Below are 24,273 nucleotides of genomic sequence, written 5' to 3'. Positions count from 1 at the left end.
CAGGAAGGAAGGCAGGCGGGGGCGGGCGGCCAGGGGCCGACTACGGCGGAGGGTTTCTTTAAAAGAAACCTTCTCACAATCGCATGTCCAAGAAAAAAAAAAACACATCCTTTTGCTCCTCTCTGGATGGCACTGGGCGAGAGCCACCGTCATCGCTGGCTTGTGCAGAATGGACGGGGGGGGCTGGGAAACTGCGATGACTCAGCCCTCCATTTTCAAACTTTGCTTTTCCAGTTCAGGACCGCAGGGGAGCCGGAGCCTATCCCAGCAAGCAGCGGGCACAAGGCAGGACACACCCTGGCCAAGACACCAGTCCAGCGCAGGGCAATGCGAGAGACGCACTCACACCAGGGCCAATTTTTCCAGGAGCCCATTAACCTCCCAGCATGTCTTTGGACTGTAGGAGGAAACTGGGAAACCCGGAGCCGCCAGAGGAAATCCACGCAAACTAGGGGAGAACATGCAAACTCCACCCAGACAGAACCCCTGTGTGGATGCTGCACATTGGTGGTGGTGGAGGAGAGTCCCCGTTACCTGTAAATAGCTTTGAGAGGAGTGTCCAATAAAGTACTATATAAGTGTAAGCGATTATTATTAACCCCAGGTCTGGAAGTGAACCCAGTGCCCTAACCAGTGCACCACTGTGCCGCTGGTGACTCAACTGTTACTCAGCTCCTACAACGGGCCCAAGCTTGCGTGATCACCTTCCCATCCTGGGGTGTTATTGTACACTTCGGCTTTGTGTCGAGTCTGGTGCGCACTGCTGATCCTGAAGGGATCTCTCACACCTTCTTCGCCTCTGGTCTGAAGAGCTCCCAGGAGAACGTGACGCTACCTGAGAGAACCGTGTCGCAATGGTGGACTAATCTGCTCATTCCTGCGCGGGAGGCTGCTGGCGTACGCCCTGGCCAATAGATTAGGAACCCACACTCCCGCAGTGTGGGTCCCCAGGAGAAAGACTCACCTGGGGAAAACTCCCCCCTCTCCCACTGTTAAACTGTAGACCGCAAACCTAAGCTCATGGGCCAATATATTAGGACCCCCCCAGCCAGAATAGGCTCATGGGACGGGTGTGCTGGGTCAATGAAGAGGCTGGATTTGAGGACCAGAGGCCAGAATTCCTTCCCCAGACAGAACAACCTGCTGGATCTCTATCCCCCTGAAAACGGGGACGGCGGGTGGAATCATGCAGTGCACCTCCCTTTATCTGTTCCCAGCGGAAGTTGATCCCCTCGGAAGAATGGATCAGGACTGGGCTGCAAAATGTGCATACTTTAAAACTTTCTCAAAGCGACAAAAGCACGTTGTTCCGTTTGTTCTGTATGGGGGGGTAGGGGGACCCCAATACTTCAACCAGAAGAAAGTGGTTATTCCCCCCCAGTGGGAATCAATCTGCACAGAGGACACAGAACCTCTTCCTCCCTTCAGCACAGCTCTGCCAGGAGCAGGAAATCAGCGCACGTTGGGAAACACCAGCGGAAGACAGCACAGCTTTATTGAACGAGTGCATGAGAACAGAGAACAGGCAACAAAGCCAGCTTTGCGTAACTTTCAGTAACCAAAAAACACAAAGTGAAAAAAGCAGCACTTATGAAAGAAGACATACAGTAAACCACATGGCCAGGTGCACCAGGACAGGGCTTTTGACTCCTATACTTCAGTGCAGGTCATGAAATGGGACAGTATGTCAAACAGCCCAGATATTATGTAGCTACGTCTCGCAGAAGCAGAATGTTATTATTTTTTTTTACAATTTCCTCTTTTCACTTAACTTCCTTAATGAAAGTTTACCACAGTGAATTTGCCTGTTTAACCTGTTTGATTTACCGGCAGTCCATATGTAACCACACTGCTCAGTGCTTTCCATGCTTTTACCAGGATTGTACCACACTTTGATAGGCTTCACTTTGCTTTTACCATGATCTACCACAGTAAACTTTTTAAGGGTTGCCTGACTCAGTTTCCTTGTTCTCCGTTGTCTGTCTTCATGGTGTGTGCCCGAGAGGTGAAAAACACCTGCAGACAGAGCGGTCTTGCACCATGACCAAAGGAAGTGGCGTGGGGAAGAATGTCAAGGTTGCACGGTGTAACACAGATTTGCCTCCCCAGCCCACTACCTTCATTTTCTGAAGTCTGTTGACAAAGACAAACATAACTGAAGAAAAACACAGGAGAATCACACAGGACACAGGTAACCAGGAAGTAATTAAGGAGTAAAGAGTCAAAAGCAAAAGACTCCTTTGAAAGCTAAGAAAATAGAAAAAATAGCCTTTCTTAAACGTACTAAAAATAACAAACTGGTTAAAAGAAAAATCACACCGCCTCTTCACAGGATGATAATACCATAGGAAAGCACAGCAAACCAATGCAAAATGTGGGCTGAACTCACATTAAGCAAAATGATTGACATTTTAGCATAAAATTGTCAGTAGGCTGGGAATCTGTATAATCTGAGTTGCAAAGAATTCCCATTGAGAAACCATTTCCTGAATTTCAATCACGCGAATCAAGGGCATCCTGGCCACATGGTGCCCCACCCAGACAACAGGGAATCGAGCTACGCCAACAGCGCGAGGGTGTGACGCCACTCAGCTTTCAAGAGGGTGATGTCATCTCTTGTAAGAGGCGTAGTGCTGAATGAGCCCCATTAGATCAGTTCTCAGAATGAAACACAGAACCAGCTCCTAATAGCACACAGAACTGGGGGATAGCCAGGCATCTCGAGATGGAGCGGAGCAGGTCAACTTCTCCTAACGAAGCAAATCGAGTCACGAGGTCGAAACACTCCCGAGAGTTTCGTCCCCCGGAATGCGGGGTAAAAGAACACATTCGCGCAGTTACAAATCCCACACGCACCCACAAGCCACTGCACAGCCACACTGCTGACAATGGCAAATCATCGCAGGTCTCACACACAATTTTTTTTTTACGAGTTGTACTCTCACAGATATCAAAGATACCTTGTCTTTGGCCAGCAAAATATTTTTCCCCCATCCATGTACAGTATATATTATTTTTAAATCATTTATACTGAAGCTAACAGCATTGCTTTCAAAGCATGTTACCTTTAAAATAATATTTATATATTTGTATAAAAAGGTTGGACTCCTAACCCTTTCTGCCTTGAAGGTACTGAAAGAAAGAAGCCCGTGGCGCAGCCCGCTCCAAGTGTTTTAAACACAGATTGGAGGGATTTCAGGTTGAGCTACAAGAGTTCATCAACGTCTTCTGGGTAGACATGCTCAAGGGATCCCGGATCCAATTTCGCCACAGTTAATATGACCTTTTGGATTAAAGACGTTTTGCTAAAACGTTTGCGGGAAAATGGGAGCAGCTTTACACAAAGGGCGGCGGGGGTCGGGAACAAGCCGGACAGCCAATACCCTGGCTTCTTTCGAAAACAGCCTGATGGAATGCTGGGACCAGACAAACAGGCCAAAGAGCCTCCTCTCACTGGGAGCCTGGATTGGTTTGACTATGCTCATGCAACAGGAATGTTTGTGACTCCATTTTTCCCATTTCATTCTTTCAGCTTTAGCTCTCCGGCGTGTAACACTCGATGCTGGCTCACATTTTCTACGCAAGCTTTAAAATCGATCAAAATCTCGCTCTAGGATGCCAGAGCCGACAATTTCTTCAGTCGCCTCTCTGAGAATTGCGTCATGTTCTGACCCAGCACAATAGCAATGATTGGTTTGGGTTTTCTGTTTCCCACCCCCGCCCGGCGGTTTTGCCCCAGTTACACTGTCCCAAGAAAGGTTCTTCCCGCTGTGTTTTTTTTCTGGGATTAGCACGGAAAGCTGGAGAAAAAGAAGAAGAGAAGGGAGAGCAGTCTGAACGGAGTGGGTCCTTTCCCTCCACGGTGATTTTCTCTCGGTTCCACAGGCAGACAAGGGGTAGGAATGTCTATTTACATCACAATGTACAGCAATATCGTAGAGGGCTCCTACAGTGGCCACCTGGCTCCACAGTGCTGGTAATGTTGACATGTCTCTTACAGCAGGAGTGATCATGCTGGCCACTGAGCCAAGTCCTCCAGCCCTTCCCGAATAAGGGGGGACTGCAGTCCCAACTGACCAGACCACTTATTCACTCTCAGTAACAAAAACTCATTGAAATGCTGATTCTTTCCAGCCCTGAAATATAACCAGAGCGTCGCGGCTCCCTTTCAGCAGTGCGGCCTTGTTCGTTGGCCTCGCTGACGATGGCTGGAGCAATTTAGCAGCTGGAGCTGATCGGAGAGACTGACTCGTTCTGTCATGGGGGGGTTGAGTGCAGTGGGGGGTGGGAAAGGAAGGGAATCGATGTGGGATGGATCTTTATAGCAAGGGAGCTCACAAAAACAACCATAACAGATTAATTCAAATAAAAAGTGAAAAAAAAACAGTAAAACTACAAGTGGAGTAGAAGGTTCCCAGCCAAGTGCCTTACCACTTACTTTTTAGAGTGTTAGGAAACCAGGGGGAGACTAGAATGATACCCTGTTTGTTGTGAATGGCCTTTCGTCAAGAAACGAGTCGTCTCATTTAACAGGTTAACAGGTCGGGAAAGTTTCTGGGTAAGGGGCCGTTTGTGCGACAAGCAGCTTTTCTCAAAAGGGTTGTAGGGCCCCAGTTTTTGCTGCCAGAACAATGGCCGATCCATCCCAGCATGCCGGGCAGGTCAGAGGTCGCCAGGCTCACTCGGTCTTCAGCCACGAGCAATTTTGAAACAGGCCAAAAAAAAGAAATGGAAGCCATCGTGACATAAATAATGATTCCATGGGGTGATTCCAGACAGGAATGGTGCTGGAAAGAGTAAGAAGGGGGGTGGCCCAGGGTTTGAGGAAGTTAAACACTGGTATATGGGTTTCCTTCTGCAGTGATCTGGGGTCCCTTTTGCACGGTGGGGGGTGGAAATAAGTAATTGTGAGTCTAGGGAAGAAACTATAAGAAAAGTGATTTTAAAATATCATCATAGACGTAAACAAATATCATCATCATTTGAAAAGGGGACCTAGGAACTAGGGTGAAAAAGACACTTCTGTGACAAAAAAAAAACTGACCTGTGTGGATCTTGAGAGCTAGAATTAGGACCCCCCTCCTGCAGTAACATGTGAAGTATTATAGCTTTGGGGCGCATTCCACCACCCCTCAAACCTCGGAAACTCAGGATAGTGGAGCCAGGTGCCGACTGATCTCGGAGTCTGTGTGTGTGTGTCCTGGGGGGCAGAGAGTAGGCAGTATATCGGGGGCGTGGCTTCTTATCTAGGCTCCGCCTGCGGAGTGTGATGTCACCCAGAGATAACCGCCTCCCTCCCCCCAGGCTTCTAACAGCTTGTCCCCCTTTCCGCTGGCCTGCTGGCCTGCGCTCTCTCTTGGCATCTCCCCTTCAGAAGATCCAGAAGGCCTTGTTGCCCCTCCTGTGAGGTTGGGAATTTCTCGAAAGCATGATGCGGAGAAAGACCCGCAGAGATCAGCACAGGGGAGGGAGCATCAGGGGACAGAGATGAGAGGAAAGCACAGACTGCGATTCCTGATCTGACCCCGTGACCTCAGGAACCCCCATGACACACACACACAGCAGTAAGCTTACACCAGAACAAAATTCAGTCTAGACAGTATAAAATTTCTCCCACACTGAAGACTCCAGCCACAGATCCCAGGGACTCTTCACTCAGCGCTTCAAGGATCTCTACAGGCAGGGAGACCTTCCTGCCTTACAGATCAGATCAGTGGTCAAGACTTATGGCAGTCAGTCACTCACAAAAAAAAAGCACTCGGGTGGCACTGTGCAGATTTTGTGGGCAATGAACTGTGATAAATCGTGCAATTATTAATTATTGGACTTCCCAGCCTGAGTGAAGCCCCTGGGCTTCTGTCTGTCTCTCCAGCACTCAGTACTATGAACCCATGACCCAAAAACCCTTCTGCGGCAGAGAGAGAAGCCTTTGTTCTGACCCCTATTCCCCTGCTGTTTGCAGGCCCGCCCCCTCGGGGGCTGTCCTTACCCCCTGGCCCGCCCACCTGGGGCCGGGCTCCCCAGCGCCTGACCGGAGGGAGAGTGCTGATTGGTGGAGCCGCGCGTCCTGCGCTGACATCACCACCCAGGAAGTGGGCCGAGAGCCAGGCCTTGTTGCCTGCCAGCTGTCGCCCGGGGAATCCTGCTCACAGGCGGCCGTGGTGTGACTCCGGGTTCCATCTTGCGTTGTCAGGGGCGTTGAGCACAACCTGAAGATTCTGTTTTCTGATCGGTCGCCGAGCAGCCGGGGAATGATGGATTGTACAGTTTCCCACTCCCACTCCGATGTCCTGGTTCCCTTCACATGGAATAAACTATTCCAGGTTTCAGCTATACCAATAGCTCTCTTCCAGGTTCTTCTCACACAGTCTTCCTCCAGCTTTTCTTCCTTTACGACGGTTCCATTCAAATTCCTCATCCCATACACAGCTGTGTTCCACCACCTGTGTCTAGACTAACTGTATATTCACCTTCTGATCTGAACAGTGCAGTGACGCCAGGTCTCATCTATAGCTCCTTCCCTCGGAATAGGGCTGCATTCCCACTCTGGAACAGCTCCCTTCTGGCTCCTGTCCCTGTCGGGAATCCAAACCATTCTTCCCATTTCCCCCCTTTAACACTGAACAATATAGCAAAGGGTCCATCTCCTCACCGAGGAGCGGGGGAACACTGGGGGACAGTCCTGCGCGGGTTGGGACACCTTGACCTCTGACCCTGCCCAAGTGTGGCAATGATCACCCGTGCAAACCAGGTTGGGGAAGGAGCGGGAGGTCGGGCCCGTGTGTCCGTGGGGGCTCAGGGGTCAGAGGGTCGCGGCGACGGGAATCAGCAGGTCTCCAGGATGGTGCGGTAGGGGTCGGAGAGGACCTTGTAGCGGATCTTAGTGTTGGTGACAGCCCCGTGTTTCTGCCGCAGGTGGAGACGCAGCTGGCTCTTGTGCCGGAAGTGCAGGTCGCATTTTTCACACTGCGAGGCAAAGGAAAAACACACACACACACACACACACACACACACAGGGGCTGTAATTAGTATGCAGGGTCATCAGAGCATGAGCACAAAGTGAAGTCTGTTGGTGTGCATGTGTCAATATGACACCTACTGGCATCTCTAGTTAAGCTCTCTGCTGCTCAGTCCCTCAGAGGTGGTCTGCATGTTTGCATGGACTTGAAAACATGTACAGTATGTTCTAGGATGGTTGATGAAGATGAAGAGACACCCACAGAAAATGTCTAAAATGTAATTGATGGGGAAATGATCTGAGTGACTGCTTACAGACCCTGGCATTGGCTGTGTGGGGAATAACACCCTCGCTCCCACCCCCAGTTGGGAATGGAGTGGCCCACCTCTCATGGACCAGAGTTCTTCGCCAGGCAAAGGTCAAAGGTGAAGGGCAGGCTCACCGTGTAGGGCTTCTCTCCCGTGTGGATGCGGATGTGGCTCTTCAGGGTCTGCAGGTGTCGGAAGCGCGTGCCGCAGGTCTCACAGGGGTACGGCTTCTCCCCAGTGTGGATGAGGACGTGGGCCCGCAGGTGTGCCACCTGGATCGACACAGCGCACCTGGCATGAGATCTACACAAGCATCTACACATACTGTACACTATACACACACGCACACACACATACACACAACATATGCACACGCATACCACACGTGCACCTGTGCGCACAACACACTTCTTTAACATGATCGCTCCTGCTGAGCCCTGTCACAACCAGCAATTCTCCAATCTGCCAGCAGGATCTCTCTCCTGCTCATATGTGACAAAAGGTTCTTCTGAAATGCTCGGCAGATCACGTGCACTGGTGAAGCCCAGCTGTTCCAGCCCATGGGAGGGGGGGAGGGTGGTATCTACTGTGATAGGAACGATCACGGATGGGCTAGGTGGCATCTACTGTGCCAATCAATCGTCTGGCAGGTGCAGCAGGTCCCACCCGGCCCATTCCAGTCCACCACCCTCACACTGATGACCAATGGTCTGAGTACGAACACATCGCCTGGCAGTGCAGAGAGCCCTCCTTCCAGGACAGAATGGAGAGGGAGTGAGCCACTGGTTTAATTTCTGAGGACAGATCTGGTAAGAGGGTTGTGGCGAGCAGGCACCGGTTAACAGCTGGTAAAGATCTAGGGAAGGGCAGGGCTCAGTACACACCACAGCGCCTCCTACCTGCACGAAGCGGGCACCGCAGGTGTCGCAGCGGTAGGGCTTCTCCCCGGAGTGGATGCGTGAGTGGGTCTTCAGGTTGGCCGGCCGGTTGAACTGAGCCCCGCACACACTGCAGCGATACGGCTTCTCTCCTGCGGGGGGGCGTAATCACAGCACCGGTCAGCACTGTTACACTGGAGTGACCCTGCTCGGTTTCTCCACTCTTTGTTGTCTGACCCACGGAGCTTCTGAGACAACGCCGGGAATCTACCCACGATGCACTGCCTATAGGGTGGCAGCCCCAGTGCAGCAGGAAATTGCTTCCCCAGCGCACTTCCTTACTGTTCTCTTTCAAAACTTGTTCCCTGGTGCAACACTTAGTGGATTTTCTGCAGAATATCAGAGAGTATCCTAACGAACACTAAACCAGTAAGCAAGGAAACAGTTCAAGCACACTAATGCAATTAATGATGCTCTTTAAGCAGATAATAAATGAGTAATTAACAAATCATTATTTATCTGCCTGAAGACATGTTTTTAACAATGCTATAATTCCTTGTCGCTGTTTCTGCTTCTGGAAGAGATTAATAAAACCCACACACTGCTGTGGGGTGCATGAATGAAGCAACACATAACGCCAAACACCGTTGCTGTACCCAGTCAGTTCACGGCTCTTGACTTTGCAACAGAAGACGGCAATCGGCGCATTCCTACCTGTGTGGATGGATTTGGCCCCGCCCAGGTTGCCTCGGTAACGGAATCCTGAGCAGCAACACTTGTTCTCCTGCCTGTCGTCACCGTGGTAACGCAAGGGATGCCCCGGGCTGGCCTGCTCCAGGGGGCAGGGCCGGTGACACAGGGAGCAAGAGTTGGCTCCTCCCACTGGGCGTGGCAGAAAGACAGTAATCAGAACGATGGCAGTATACATTTGCACCAGGGTCTGTAAATCTTGTTACACTATAAATTAATCAAGCACTACTTTGTTGAAAGAGAACACAGTCTTCAGGTCTTATTTGCATTTGGACTTTCTCGATTCCTGCTTGGGCACCCAAAGAATCCGAGTCTCTATGTACCTCTTAAGGTATATAACAAATGTTACTTAAAGGAGATTATTAGAAAATTTCCAAAATACGTACAATCTGTTTATCAGCTCCTAAATGAGGCTGTTCTCTACTTGCCGTTCCCCCAGTATTCCATTTCCTCCTCTTTTCTGTTATTTCAGAAGCCAATTATGATGAAGGCAGAGGACATCTCCTTAACATTCCTCATTAAGACTTTTAATCTTTACCAATTAGCTAAGCAGGTACGTGGCATCAACATGGTGATCTCATGGGAAAGGAGCACAAACACCGAGGGAACGGAGAGCGTCCGGAAATCCTCGATTCCATGCGCTCCTGCGGGCGAGAGACCCGATGGTACTGCCGTGCTGGACCGGACAGGCCCGGGCGCCTACCTTGGGTGCCCTCCGGCAGCAGCGGGGGGGGCACCGGCAGATCCTCTCCGGGGTGGCTGCCCAGCATGTGGCGGCACAGGTGGGCGAGGCTCTGGAAACTCTGCTGGCACACCTGGCACCGGGGGCACGCCGCCAGCCTGGAACAGCCACACAAACACCCCCACGCGTCAGCGCAACCACTTTCCCACGCCAGGAGCACAGCGCAGAGCTGGTCTTTGCTCGATGGGAGCCAATCCCCTCCGCTACCTATGGATCACAGCTTGTCGCTCCAGGATGAGACAAACACGCTCTCTAGTGGGGAAATCAAGTGTCTGCTCTTCTGGAGTTGGTCCGCAGAAGAGCGACCAGGCAGATTGCAGTTCTCAAAGGTCAATGACAATGTCAACCCAGTGGAGCTCTTGAGGACCGACAGTGAAGCCTGATTGACTAATCAGTGGACACAAGTCGAAACAAGGAAGTCCATATAAACAGCGAGGACAGGAGGCAGTGTTTTATTCACACTAAGGGTTTTGGGTGCATAGGAGAAGCTGCCCAGCCAAGCTGTTGAAACTGGTGACCTGACTGTCTTCAGGAGCTACTGAATCAGATAATGAACTGAAAGAGCTGAAACGGCATCTCGTTTGCAACCTTTCCTCAGTTCTGGTTATTTCCACGTGTCTTTCCCCTACCTGTCCGGCTGCACCCCCTCTTCCATTTTCCCCGCCTCCTGGGCGGGACTGTCAGAGGACGTCGTCCTATCAGGGCTAGTGGGGGTGTGGCTGTAAGGTTCCGCCCCCTCCTTCACCCCCGCCTCCTCTTCGGGCTCCTCCTCTTTGACGGCGGTTCTTGTACAAAGTGGGTTGAGAACAATGAACTTGTATTTCTTCCAGTTGCAGGCCTTGGGGTCTGGGTTGGGCCTGGAGTCCGACTGGGCCTAACAGCAGACCACAGGACACAGGGGTTAGCGCACTAGAACCTCAATCAAGGCCATTGGAGAAAATTATAAACTGATATCCTCCAAAACCCGTCAGAGTAGGAACAACATTCCTTATCATTGATGTCACGATATCAGCATGTTACTAATGCATTTAATATAACAAAAAAAAGCTAAGTTAAAGAAGGTAGAGCCGCACAGTAAACTGTAAACGACTCTTTACGAGTGTGGTGCTGGTCATCTTCACTAAACGGAGGGATCATTGTGCTGTACTGTACATATTCACAGAAGAGCCTGTGCAATACCACAGGGGCTATTTTTGAGATTTTGATGATTGTGAAATCAGATATTTTCCCTAGGAAAGGGTTGATGGCAAAAAGCTATCCAAACACCACGCCTCCGTGCCTCTGGAATCTGTTTCCCTTACGGAAGCAGCAGGTCCCGAAGTGTCAACCCCCTGCCAGCGGACTATGGGAAAGGGTGGTGTGGAGAAACGGACAGGTGGCCACACTCACTGCGAGGGGGGGGTGGGGGGTCTGGCTCCCACAGCCGCTAGCCTCTGACGGAGAATTGGGGTGACAGCTGGACCGCGCGGGACTGTCCGGGGCCGGGGAAGGGGACCCCGACGACTCCGCCTCCATCTTGACTCCCTCGGGCCTGGGCTCGGAATTCAGGCAAGACCCCGGGCCTCTCGGGGCCCAGCTGTCGCAGAGGCCTCTGGGAACATAAGTAACAGAGAAGCACAACGTCAAAACCCCACTCTTCTGGCAAAAGTGTCGCAAGCAGCACATGGAAATATCAGCCACTTTCACTTTCCCCTCTGGCTTGAATTGTCAAAATCCTAAATTATTCCTCTGTTACCGACTTCCCAACAAAGCAATAACTGAAAATGTCAAACCAATTCAGTTCAAGCTTTATTATCCTGTAGCAGAAGTTTGTTTAAAAGCACAGCAATACATCAAGGAAGGCAAACATTACCAACAGAGCAGACGGTAGGATAGTGTTAAAGGAGGTAAGAGAGTTTCGTTGCATTGCTTTAGAGAGATTATATGTAAGATATACGGAATATATTTTTGTACATTTTGTAACTATTTATGTAAATATCTTATGATTGTGTCTTTATTGCAAATGTCTGTCGATTTTTGTTTATGTTAATTGCATTTGTTTTGCTTTGGCGACACTGATGGGACTCACCGGTCATGCCAATAAAGCACCTTGGATTGAACTGATCTGATTATACAGCAGAGGATTGTGACTTTTACACCTTTCACAGTGCAAATTCACAATGGAGAGGGTGAGACACACTGCATGAGAAGCTAGCCTCGAGCGGGCCGGTCAGCATGCCAATTCAATGCACATGATCAAGAAGTAGGTTCCATCAGTGTCCGTTAGACATCCCTTCGGTACCACACACTCCTGCCACACGCAGTCGCGCTCACCTTGGTATATCCTTGTGCTGGCCTAGAGGTGCTCCCTCTTGTGGCTGGGAGGACAGCGTGTGCTGGGCTGAGCTTGGCGCCGGCACACCGTTGGCCTGAGCGGCCAGTCCCATGCCTCTGCCTGAGGCGCTACAGGGATGTGCGCCGCCGGCGGGCACCTGCAGGGCCCCAGAGGAGTCCAGCCCGGGGGATCTGGGGTGCATGGCCATGTTCTCGCTGCAGGAGGTCAAGCACAGAAACGGCGCGTCAGAGAAAGGGCTGTCTGCAAACACAACATCCATCCATGACCAGAAAGCCAACCACTCATCATTCTTCGGGGGCAATCCCAATCCAGGCACGGAAATACAGCGAGCAGAGCAGGGCTCCGCACTGGACGGGACACCAGCTCATCGCGGGACAATGCACACAGGGCCACCGCTGAGGGATCCCTCTTCGATAACGAAGCACTAATGATCAGAGCTCCTGCCTGTCGATTCATTCCCAGCAGCCTTGCAAACGAAGCGACGTCTCCTGACAAGGTGGCATACTTTGCGGACGGGACGAGAAACACTTGGAGTTACTCGTTTTTATTTCTGTTAATTAAATGGTATCAGCCGAGAGGGGGCGGTCACTGACTTCGTCATACGTCTGATTCAACGCAACCCCTTTCATCTTTGACATCCCAGAGCCACGCAGAGGGAATAAACAGGCCACTCAATGCGAACCCCAGCCGATCCACCCTGTGGCAAGCCCTTGTGACAACCAGCACCTTCACTGCTGTACCTCCTGTGCTGGAAGGCAAAGGCTGGCTCTGCTCTGGGGCTGAGGCTTGACCCCCTGGAGCTGGTGGCGGAGAGAAGATTGCTGGCCAAGCTCACAGCCATCATGAACAACGCCTCTCATCCACTACATGGGACTGTTATCAGGTAGTGGAGCACTTTCAGGAACAGACTGCTCCAGCTACGGTGTTCAAGGGAACGTTTCTGCGGGTCCTTCCTCCCGACGGCTATCAGGATGTACAACACTGCCCTAGGCTAGGACTGCTAGCCCTTCATTAATATACTGCTTATACTGTGGTACTTTCAATCTGTATATACCTATGCGCATTCTGCACATATTTTATTGTTTTACAGTGACTCTTAGCATATTTTGCACACACCTAACTCTATTTATTTTACTTTGTCTTGCTGTACTTATTTTAATTCTTAGTCTCTTCCGATGTCTGTTTTTGCTCGTCTTGGGCTGGGCTGCTGTAACACCTCAATTTCCCTTCGGGATCAATTAAGGCTTATCTATCCATCTGTTATCAATTAAGCAATTAGGGAGCTGCCTGTCCCACGGGTGTGCAAGGAAACGGACCGGCGGTGAGTCGTGAGTCATGGGCGGTCCCCTGCCCGCTACCTGGCGAGGATGAAGGCGCGGCAGGTGTCCGCCACGTGCTCCATCTGCAGGTAGGTGGCGGCGGTGAGCACGGCCCCCACCGTGTGCCGGGACAGGGGGAGGCGGGAGGTGTACATGAAGTCCAGGAGCAGCGAGACGGCCCCCACGTCCAGCGTGGCGGGGAGGGTCAGCACGCTGAGCTCCGCCGAGCCCCGCCGGGAGAACAGGGAGTAGAAGAAGCCGCTACAAGGGGGACGAGAGAGAAAGAGAGAGAGAGAGAGAAGTCATTACCACGGTTGCCATCATCTGCCCTGGTGCTCCTCATTCCTCAAGAGCCGCCCAGACTATCTCAAAACTAAGTTTAAATGAGCTAAATCTGTAGGGGAGAATAATGAGAGGTCATGTAGAAACGTCGAGAACAACAGGTGCTTCTCTACCCTAAGAGTGGTAGGAGACTTGAACGGGCTGCCCAGCCTTGCTGTCAAAGTCGATCTACCTTCCCTGTTCCAGGATGCCCTGGAACCCATGGAGAAACAGTGGGAGAAATTCCTCGGATTAACCAGCGATTTGCTGCTGAACAAGTTTGTTCCTGTGTTTGTAAAGACCATGTTTGCTCTTTTAGTCTGCCAGATGTAAAGCCAATGGAAAGCCAATCCTGTCACCCTATCGGTAGATGGTTCTGTCCTTGAGCTCTAGTCTAAATTGAAAACCCCTGGGGTGATATTTGATTCAGCCTTAACATTTGACCCACATGTGCAGCATGCGCCCTCACCTGCAGGCGATCAGCACGGCGCAGTGTGCCCGCAGTTTCATGGTGCCCACCACCAGGGTGGCGTCCGTGAGGATCTGCCGGTGCCGGAGCTCGTTCAGGTTGAGCAGGACGTCGTTGGAGTGCCGGGTGAACTCCTTCACGTATCCCTCCGCCCCAGCACTGCCGGAGCACTGCTCCTCCGCCGCGTATCCTTCCACCGCTGACCTGGAACTCATTTCTGTGCTGGGAGGCACAGAGAGAGAGAGAGCGAGAGAGTTTTACTTTTGTGTTTTGTTCAATGTTAATGTTATTATTTTTATTTGCTTTGGCAACACTGATTGTACCCATCGGTCATGCTAATAAAGCACATTGAATTGAAATTGAATTGAATTGAGAGAGAGAGAGGGTGTTACTGAGCATAGAAGGGAGTAACATCTAAGACAGGGGTTCCCAGTCCTGGTCCTGGTGACCCACAAACCCGCTGGCTTTCAGTCCCTCCCCCCTTCATTAGATAACTGAAGCCTCAACTGATCAAATATGTTGCTTCAATAATAATGCAGTTGCTTCTTTATAAGCATTTCATTGCACTTGTAATGCTGAATGCATTTTATTTCTAGACACAAGTTTGGGATTTTATTTCATTTTCAGAATACAACAGTTAAAGCAGGTCCATGTCTCAGTGCTGTTCCGATGAATCTTCTGATTATTAAGTCAAGGAAGGGTTTGATGGCGTAGCCGAGCGACGACTCGGCTGGAACAAAACCCAGCAGGTGTGTGGGAACCACTGCTGTAAGACACAGGTAGCACAAGCACCCCCTTCACCCCGCCACGCCCCCACTTAGAACCCATGTGGGTAAGGGCAAAGGCGCGGGCATGGGTATTCGCTCCAGATCGCCCCCTTGCCATAAAGCGTTGCATTGCGATATATGATATTACCTTCTGCAATCAAAGCTCATCATAACACCTTCTGGCAGGCTTAAGAAAGGCAGAGGGTGCTCCCCTGCAGCTTGACGGGACTGGATGGGGAGTTTCCCCGATCACAGTGATGTCAGACCCTGGATCCTCCCCAGCTCTGCTGGCAGGGGTACGGCAGCAGTGCAGAACGGAGCTGCTGAACGCAATCGATCAGCAAGCGCGATCTGACCGCCGCCGGGCGGGGCCGACTCACCTGCGCTTGGGCTGGCACTGCAGGGGGCACGCGGCCGGCGGCGTCCGCCGGGCGAGACCAGCTCCCGGGAATCGTACCTAGGGGGCGACAGCGGGCACACGCACTCGTCAGAGCCCCTCACCGGACAGGCACGCGCTCCTGACCCGGTCCCAAGACGCAGGTCAAGACACTGGCTTGATCAATCACGCTCCAGCTTCTGCATATGTGAGGAGACGCAAGGACGTCCAGACACCTCACCCTGCAAACAGCCTCCTTTAACACTGCTTTTCATTAAACATCTAAAGCAAAGGAAGAAATCATATTTAGCATAGGAGTGTTTTAAGACCCTGCTAAATATACAGTACTAAATATACAGTACGCTACTTAAATATTTTGAATGAACCCCTTTAAATTGTAATGTGGGTGAGAGAAACACCATGGACCTTCCTAGAGTAAAAACCCACTTGAACACACGGAAAGCACACTTCCTGACACGCTCCTTGGTGAGAGCGTCATTGCACAGTTGCGACATCGATCAGCCAGCCTCAGCTGAAACCCCGGTCTCGAGCACATGTGTGCTGATTCTGCACTTTTATCTTTCCATTGCATTAGAAAACTATCACGGGTTCTCGATTGTCTTAAAATCTAGAGCAGGATAGGAGCCATTCTTCCATTTGAGACCTCAGGAACTCCCGATCCACTTCACTCAGCTCAGGGCTTGCCTCTGCAGCCCTCTGTCCCAGCGCAGAGGGAGAGAGCAGGGACACCGTGTGACGGGGTTGGGTTTTCACTGCACAGCAGCCCGGTCTGGCATCGCCACTTGCTCTGTCTGTGAAGATCTCTCACTCCCAGGATGGATCGAGCCAAACGGACACGCCCCCCACCCCCCTGGTTTGTCACACCAGGTGTTCCACGCCAGACAGAGGGGGAAGCACTGATTGGAGGAACCACATGCGTCTCTCTCTCTCCTTGACATTGCTACAGGCTGGCAGGTGCCTCAGCGGTTCACAGGAGCTGCTGGCCAAACCCGAACTCCTGCCTGTGACTGATCAGAGAGCAGTAGACCTGGGGGTGGCCCCAGTGACTGTCCCCCAGTAACTGACTCCAATCTCAGATTGGCTGATTCCCGGGATACAAGGCTCACTGCCCAGACCACGGTGGCCCAACCTGCAGACCTGGATAGCGTGGTGTGTCTGAAAGTTTTCGTTCCAGTTCAGTTCCTCATGACCTTAACGCGCTCGTTACCACCTAACCTGGAGCTCAGAAGGGACCCTGAATGCCAGCAGACACATTCAGGACCTGCAGGACTGGTTAACCCAACACAGAGGGAGGGATTCCGCTGGGGACAGGACACAGCTCCGTGTCCCACGATCCCTCCTGCAGCTGCGCGGGCACGGTGGGCATGCCAGGTGCTTCCCATGACAGCCCCTGCTTTCTTTACACCACAGTCGCCCTCCTCCACCCTTCTTAACCCCAGCAGATACACCCGACAGCTGGGCACTGCAGGACGGAAAACTGGCATTCTGGTGCCTTGGGTGGGGCCGGGGGGCAGATGACCTAATTGTGAAGTCTCCTTTCTTCCAGACACTCAGGACCTTCACAGACACAGATAGTGCAGCAGCACAGAACAGACCCCACAGGTTAAACCGGGACGCTGAGCAAAACTAAAGAACAATAAAAGTCCTGAAACTTGTTCAGGACTGTGCTCCCTGTCTGCTGGGGTCAAGTGAGACCCCCCCCCCCCTGACCTGTCTGCTGCCGGCCGTCACAGGCACAGCCTTGGTAAGACCAGAGGCTCACCCACTGCACAGATACTGTTCACCCTGCAACTCACACACACACAGGCTCACAAAGACACATATTCACCCCAGGAACACACACACACGCGGACAGGCTCACCCCAAGAACACACACACACACACACACGCTCACCCCATGAAGAGCTCCACACCGAGAAGCCAGAAACGGCGCCAGAGGCAGGCGACTCTCCCTTCCCCACCCCACCTCCCAGCCTCCTGCCAAGCTCACGCTGCGTGGGAGCACGGGGGCACGGGCCGAGCTCGCGCTGGGACACCTCTCACTACGACCGAGAACAGCTGAACACGCAGCACCAGCGTTTGACGCCACAGTCGCTTCATTCTGCTTCACCCTTCCCGCTGCGGACCCGGACGGCTCACCTCCGAGAGGGAGGACATGCCCAGGCTGGAGAGCGAGCCTGCCAGCCACCAATCCTCGAACCCGACACATCTGCCCATCAATAACAACGATCACCCCTTTCACCCCGAGAGCCCTGGGTGGGGGGCTGGGGGGTGGATGACCTACAGCGCTGAGCAGGACCTCGCTTGACCACGGCACGCAGGGCGGTTCAGCTCCCGGTTCGGAGGGGACTCGCGCGCTGGTGGTCCCTTCGGGGGCTCTCACCAGCACCTTCGGCTTAGCCCTCACTCCGCCGGAGCCCCCCTCCGCCCGGAGCACGTCCCGCCAGGCCATCGGACTTGCCCGCCACCCCCAGACCTACAGCAGCCTCAGCGCAGGACCCCTGGAGCAGGGGACAGGAGGCTCGCAGCCCATCCCGGCTCAGCAGGGTCCTCCGAGGGTCCCCCCCCGTCCCGCAGCCCGCCTGCCCTCACGCGGGAGAACGGCCCACCACTCACCCCGACCAGCAGGGACGAAGCGGAGACCCGCCCGTCCTCCGGACCGGGCCGCGCTGAGCGAGATCCAGCCGCCCGCTGGCCTGTGCCGAGACCCGATTCCCAGGATCAGGAGCTGGACCAGCCTCCTCGAGTGCCTGCCTCGACTGTCCGTCTCTCTCTCTCGCCCTCGCTCTTTGGAAGAGGGAAGAGGGGCGGCAGGGAGCGGGGAGGAGGGACAAGGGGAGGGGGGGGGACTCTATATAACGTCGCACAGGAAGCGCAGGGCAGCCAGGACCTCTCGTTTCCCCTTCCCTCGCGGCCCACGCAGGGGCAGGAAGCTCAGCAGGAAAGATCCAGGCCCCTGAGCCTCTTGTATTTTTAGGTCTCCTTGTTTTTTTTTTATACGTGTGTGTGTGTTGCAGCAATGGCAGGAAAACAGTTCTCTGTTTTTCTTTCGAAAAAAATATCCCCTGCTCAGGAAAGCTACCGGCCCACTCCTTACCCTCTCCCGCCCGGCCCGTGGTGAGGAAGGGGAAGCCTGCTAAAGTGGGAGCACCTGGATTTCCACTAGGGCCTGGGGGAGAGGGGGCGGTGCTGGCGACAGCACACACTCCTCTCTCGGTAGCGACTGCTTTTCAGAAAACACAACACCGGCTTTTGCGTGCTCGCTTCCAAAGCAGCCTTAGGTTTTCAAGTGAAACCGGAATAATGTCTACAATTTTGGTCACCCTGTTACAGAGCTGACATTGCTGCTCTGGGATCAGCCCAGAGAAGAGCAACCGGATACGCCCTGGGGCTCGAGGGAAGGACTTGGATTGTCAGGCTGAAGGGACTGGATCTCTTTAGTCTTGAGCAGAGAAGACTACAAGGGGACCTGATACACGTATTCAAACTTCTCAAAGATAAGGACAAACTCTCAATGGCAACCTTTAGAAAGAACAGTGAAACACACACACACACACACAAAAGTGGAAACTACTGTATGTGGAAGTGCATTTAAGACTGAGAACAGGAGGCACTTCTTTACACAGAGGGTGGTGGGAGTGTGGAACAAGCTGCCCAGCCATGTTGTTGAAGCCCATACCTTGGCTTCTCTCAAGACACAGAGGGATGAGGTCCTCCAGTCAGGACAGCAGGCACTTCTTTACACACAAAGTGGTGGGAGTGCAGAACACGCTGCCCAGCAATGTTGTTGGAGAGAAGCCAGGGTATCGGCTTAAGACACAGCGGGATGAGATCCTCCAGCCAGGACAGGAGGCGCTTCTTTACACAAAGGGTGGTGGGAGTGTGGAACAAGCAGCCCAGCTATGTTATTAAACTTGATACCAAAAAACATTTGGATAATGAGATTCTCGGCTCAATGAGCTGCAAACGGGCCAGACGAGCAGAACGGTCTCCTCGATACAGCAGCGGAATGACAGGTTTAGAGACTCGGCCTGTCTGTCAGGCACAGTTCCGCTCCGACCTGCTGGTGTGATGAAGCCTCCAGTGTTTTTACGGTTCCTTCTGTCTGGAGCTCCGCCTGGTTTCCTGGACGGAAGGTGGACCAGGAGCACAGGGGCTGACCGGGACTGTGGGGGGGTGGGAGGGGTTGTTTGCAGTAGGGCGGAAAAAAATAAAATCACAGGAACTCTGGAGGGGAAAACAAGACTGAACCGCAGCCCTCCCACCCCCCCCCCACTAGCAAGAAGTACAGACGAAGACAGATGTGCCGGAACAATGGGAACCCCCAGCACGCCCCCAGAATCCGGCGGGCGCTGGAATCACCCGGGCTGCTCGCAGAAAGGACGCGTCAAGCCCTGATCCTGGCTTCCTGGTGGCGCTAGCCTCAGTGTCAGGAGGCTTCAGAGCTTCCAGGGGGAAATCGGGAAAATCCTTCGGTCAATGTCCCACCACCCAGACTAACGCAGCTCCGTTCTCATAAAGTCGCAGAAAAGGCGTCAGACTGCGTTCAGCGAGGTCAAATCTCGCGTTCGTGTTTCTCCATCCTCTGCACCAGAGAGTATCACCCTGCAACTCCCAGCTGGCAGCCCCACTGGAGCTCAGCAGGAGTGAGCCTGGCCAGTACCTGGGTGGGAGACCTGCTGGGAAAGCTAAGGCTGCTGCTGGAAGAGGTGTTAGTGGGGCCAGTAGGGGGCGCTCACCCCGTGGTCTGTGTGGGTCCTAATAACCCTAGAATAGTCATGGGGACACTATACTGTAAAAAGCTGCTGTCCTTCAGATGAGATGTAAAACAGAGGTCCTGACTTGCTGTGGTCATTAAAAATCCCAGGGCTGGATCAATCTGTTCTTCTCCCCACTGAGAGCTGGTGTGGGGTGAGTGTACTGGTGCACTCTGGCTGCTGTTGCATCATCTGTACATTGGTAGTTGTGGAAGGGAGTCCCCAGTACCTGGAAACTGCTCTGAGTGGAATGTCCAGAAATGTGCTGTATAAGTGTAAGGAATTATTATTATTGCTTAGGTGGGGAGCTGCGTCAGCATGCGTAGGCTGCAAAGGAACAAGTAATAGGTTTATTCCATGCTGAAAAAAAGATGAAGAAAGAGAACACAACGTTTCGGCCGTGGAGCCTTCTTCAGGTTTGAGAGAGACAGGGCAGTAGGCAAAGGGAAAGCGTTTACACTTGTGTTCTCTTTCTTCTTCTTTATTTCAGCATGGAATAAACCTATTACTTGTTCCATTATTATTGCTTAGTCTTGCAGATTCAAATTTAGATGCTTTCTAAATTCTGGGAGTGATCTTGGTCACAGCTCATCTTGAAATTCTCTTAACTGAATGCAGCACCTGTTTAACTGGTCACGATGATGACGCTGCATGTCTTCAGAAGTGAGTGATTGAAAGTGGGCTAATAATCCTTGCAGGACTGGGACTGAGACACCTGCTCTGATTGATCTCACTTGTCCAATCACGCTCTGTCTGAGCACGGTATGCTGTCTTTATTGGGCTAAATCTGCAAAAGCAGCTAAAGATGAAAAGTTAGTTGTGGTCTTTGAGCCTTATAAGTTAGTTATTAGTCACTTCAGGGTGTCTCCCTCTGGGATAAATCTAGAGAGATTTTGAGCATTTCTAGTGCTTTTACAAATACTAATAATAATTCCTCACACTTATAAAGTACTCTTCTGGACACTCCACTCAAAGTGCTTTACAATTAATGGGGACTCCCCTCCACCACCATCAGTGTGTAGCCCCACCTGGATGATGCACCAGTACTCTCCCCACACACCAGCTCTCAGTGGGGAGGAGAGCAGAGTGATGAAGCCAGTTCAGAGAGGGGGATTATTAGGTGGCCGAGATTGGTAAAGAACAGGGGGAAATATGGCCAGGACACTGGGGTAACCCCAACTCTTTTCGAGAAACACCCTGGGATTTTTAATGACCACAGAGAGTCAGGACCTCGGTTTTATGTCACATCCGAAGGATGGCGCCTGTTTACAGTATAGTGTCCCCATCACTATACTGGGGCATTAGGACCTACATAGACCACAGGGTGCTGGCCCCACTAACACCTCTTCCAGCAGCAACCTCAGCTTTCCCAGGAAGTCTCCCATCCAGGTACTGGACAGGCTCACACCTGCTGAGCTCCAGTGGGGCTGCCAGTCGTGAGTTGCAGGGTGATGCAGCTGCTAGCTAAGGTTTTCTGGCACTTACATGGAATTGCACACATTAAAAATAGAGATCCAGCCTAGGAATGAAAGGCAAACATACTGTATGACCCACGCAGAAAAAAAACCTCTTACAGTAAACAGCATGTGCGCTATGTTTGCAGGAGAGCGTGTGGAATTACTTTTCAATTCTTTTATGGAAGGAGAAAAAGAAACAAACACAGCAGGTCTAGGCAGCTTCCAGGCATTGTGAGCACAGGAACCGGAGGAGGAGAGCGGGAGGGAGAGGGAGAGGGAGAAGGGAGAACGAGACAGGAAGAGTGAGAGGGTGGGAGTGCTGGGACCCGAACTAAAGGTGAAAGGTCATGGTGCCGGCTGGCCCTTTGCTGGGGAGAATCCCAGTTAGAGCTGGACAGTCCGGTCTATCGGACCCGAGGTCAATTTTGGGAAGTGTGTTCTTTTATAGCATCCATCATTTAAATGCCCGACCTGACCAAGGCCATGGACACGGAGCTCACGATCACAAACGACCAGGTCAAATGGTCTCCTCTGACACACCCACCAATCAGAGCTGTTTGCGCTGCGCCGCACTATGACCTAGAACTGGCACTCAGGTGACACCTTCCCGAGGCCAGTGTGAGCTCACAGGCCTATGTCCTGTACCCCTTTTCTCTACACTGTCCCGTGTGGACACAGTTGATAAGGAGGAGAAACCAGCTGTTTTTCTGATAGGGATAAATCTGGGGGGGGGGGGGGTTCTTTGACCGCATGTCTTTGGAAGATTGGAGCTCTATACCACCCCCCCCCAAACCTCCAACACAAATCTAGCAAGAACATGCAAGCTCCACACAGAAGGGTGGCCTGGGCACTTGTACCCAGAACCTTGCAGGTGTGAAAGGGTGCCGTTAACCATCCTGCCACTCTGTGACCTGACATTACAGCCATGCATGTGGAGGACACACAACATGCCACATATCCAGAGTCGAATCTTCTGACCCCTTTGCCCACCAGGGCTGACTGCGGACCACCACAGCCCGAGGCAGACCGCCTGAGCCCAGCGTAGGTCTCTTCCAGGATTTCAGCTACAACCGGAGCAAAGCACTCGGATAAACAAACCAAATAAGCAGAATTTCCCTTTACACGGCTTCCTGATCTGGATTTTGTACTTATAAGGCGAGACGGGGAAGCGATTCCACAAGGGAGAAAGGGGAAAGGGGAGGAGGAGAGGACGGAGATCTACTTTTGTTTCGGAAAAATGGAAAAAAAAAACAAAAACAAAACATTCGCAAAAAAACACGAACGCGACTCTTCCTTGGCAACGGCATCCGTCCTCTGCATGAAAGACAGGAAAGTCATCTCCTCCTGAGTCACTTCCTCAGCAGGTGGCACAGGGAGAGAGCGCTGGCCAGCAGGGCTGGAGAGGCGCAGAGGCGGAGACTGGGAAGGAAAGGAGGGAGAGCAGGTCTGCAGAGCAGGGCTGAAGCTGGACTGGGAGTGAGGCACTGGGGGTCAGAGCTGAGGGACTGGGAGTGAGGCACTGGGGGTCAGAGCTGAGGGACTGGGAGTGAGGCACTGGGGGTCAGAGCTGAGGGACTGGGAGTGAGGCACTGGGGGTCAGAGCTGAGGGACTGGGAGTGAGGCACCGGGGGTCAGAGCTGAGGGACTGGGAGTGAGGCACTGGGGGTCAGAGCTGAGGGACTGGGAGTGAGGCACTGGGGGTCAGAGCTGAGGGACTGGGAGTGTGCCAGGCTGCATTGTGTTCAGTGTCGCAGTGTCAGAGTGCTGGGCTGCAGTGTGTTCAGTGTATCAGTGCCGGGCTGCAGTGTGTTCAGTGTAACAGTGTCAGAATGCCGAGCTGCAGTGTGTTTGTCTCAGTGCTGGGCTGCAATGTGTTCAGTGTCTCAGTGCCGGGCTGCAATGTGTTCAGTGTCGCAGTGTCCGAGTGCCAGGCTGCAGTGTATTCAGTGTCTCAGTCTCAGAGTGCCGGGCTGCAGTGTGTTCAGTGTAACAGTATCAGAGTGCTGGGCTGAAGTGTGTTCAGTGTCTCAGTGCTGGGCTGCAATGTGTTCAGTGTCACAGTGTCAGAGTGCCAGGCTGCAGTGTGTTCAGTGTCTCAGTGCGAGAGTGCCAGGCTGCAGTGTGTTCAGTGTCTCAGTGTCAGGGTGCCGGGCTGCAGTGTATTCAGTGTCACAGTATGAGAGTGCCGGGCTGCAGTGTGTTCAGTGTCAGAGTGCCAGGCTTCAGTGTGTTCAGTGTCTCGGTGCCGGGCTGCAGTGTGTTCAGTGTCTCAGTGCTGGGCTGCAATGTGTTCAGTGTCTCAGTGCTGGGCTGCAATGTGTTCAGTGTCGCAGTGTCCGAGTGCCAGGCTGCAGTGTGTTCAGTGTCTCAGTGCGAGAGTGCCAGGCTGCAGTGTGTTCAGTGTCTCAGTGTCAGAGTGCCGGGCTGCAGTGTGTTCAGTGTCTCAGTGTCAGAGTGCCGGGCTGCAGTGTATTCAGTGTCACAGTATGAGAGTGCCGGGCTGCAGTGTGTTCAGTGTCAGAGTGCCAGGCTTCAGTGTGTTCAGTGTCTCGGTGTCAGAGTGCCGTGCCGCAGTGTGTTCAGTGTCTCAGTGTGAGAGTGCCACGCCGCAGTGTATTCAGTGTCAGAGTGCCAGGCTGCAGTGTGTTCAGTATCTCAGTGACAGAGTGCCAGGCTGCAGTGTGTTCAGTATCACAGTGCCGGGCTGCAGTGTGTTCAGTGTCACAGTGTGAGAGTGCCGCGCCACAGTGTGTTCAGTGTCACAGTGTGAGAGTGCCGGGCTGCAGTGTGTTCAGTGTTAGGGTGCCAGGCTACA

General features: G+C 52.6%; 1 protein-coding gene across 3 annotated transcripts in view; it reads right to left on the bottom strand.

Moving 5' to 3' along the window:
• Positions 1–1,476: 1,476 nt before the first annotated feature.
• The window catches only part of bcl6b (BCL6B transcription repressor), a 30,093-nt gene continuing 7,296 nt past the window's right edge, over positions 1,477–24,273 (bottom strand). For 2 of the 3 annotated variants that reach the window (XM_006627369.3, XM_015340562.2), the window contains exons 2-12: positions 15,228–15,304; positions 14,081–14,302; positions 13,330–13,551; positions 11,950–12,165; positions 11,026–11,227; positions 10,266–10,510; positions 9,598–9,734; positions 8,859–9,026; positions 8,166–8,296; positions 7,401–7,538; positions 1,477–6,966 (exon numbers count right to left, since the gene is read on the bottom strand). In XM_006627369.3, coding sequence (XP_006627432.3) covers positions 6,826–6,966; positions 7,401–7,538; positions 8,166–8,296; positions 8,859–9,026; positions 9,598–9,734; positions 10,266–10,510; positions 11,026–11,227; positions 11,950–12,165; positions 13,330–13,551; positions 14,081–14,302; positions 15,228–15,304 — 1,899 coding nt within the window. In that variant the 3' untranslated portion in view covers positions 1,477–6,825. Of the gene's footprint in view, positions 6,967–7,400; positions 7,539–8,165; positions 8,297–8,858; positions 9,027–9,597; positions 9,735–10,265; positions 10,511–11,025; positions 11,228–11,949; positions 12,166–13,329; positions 13,552–14,080; positions 14,303–15,227; positions 15,305–17,860; positions 18,032–24,273 lie in introns of all 3 variants that reach the window. The other variant, XM_015340561.2, reaches the window with a different exon arrangement.

This window comes from Lepisosteus oculatus, chromosome 3 (assembly GCF_040954835.1).
Source record: "Lepisosteus oculatus isolate fLepOcu1 chromosome 3, fLepOcu1.hap2, whole genome shotgun sequence".
In the NCBI taxonomy this organism is placed as follows: Eukaryota; Metazoa; Chordata; class Actinopteri; order Semionotiformes; family Lepisosteidae; genus Lepisosteus; species Lepisosteus oculatus.
This window is presented reverse-complemented; position numbering and strand designations above follow the sequence as displayed.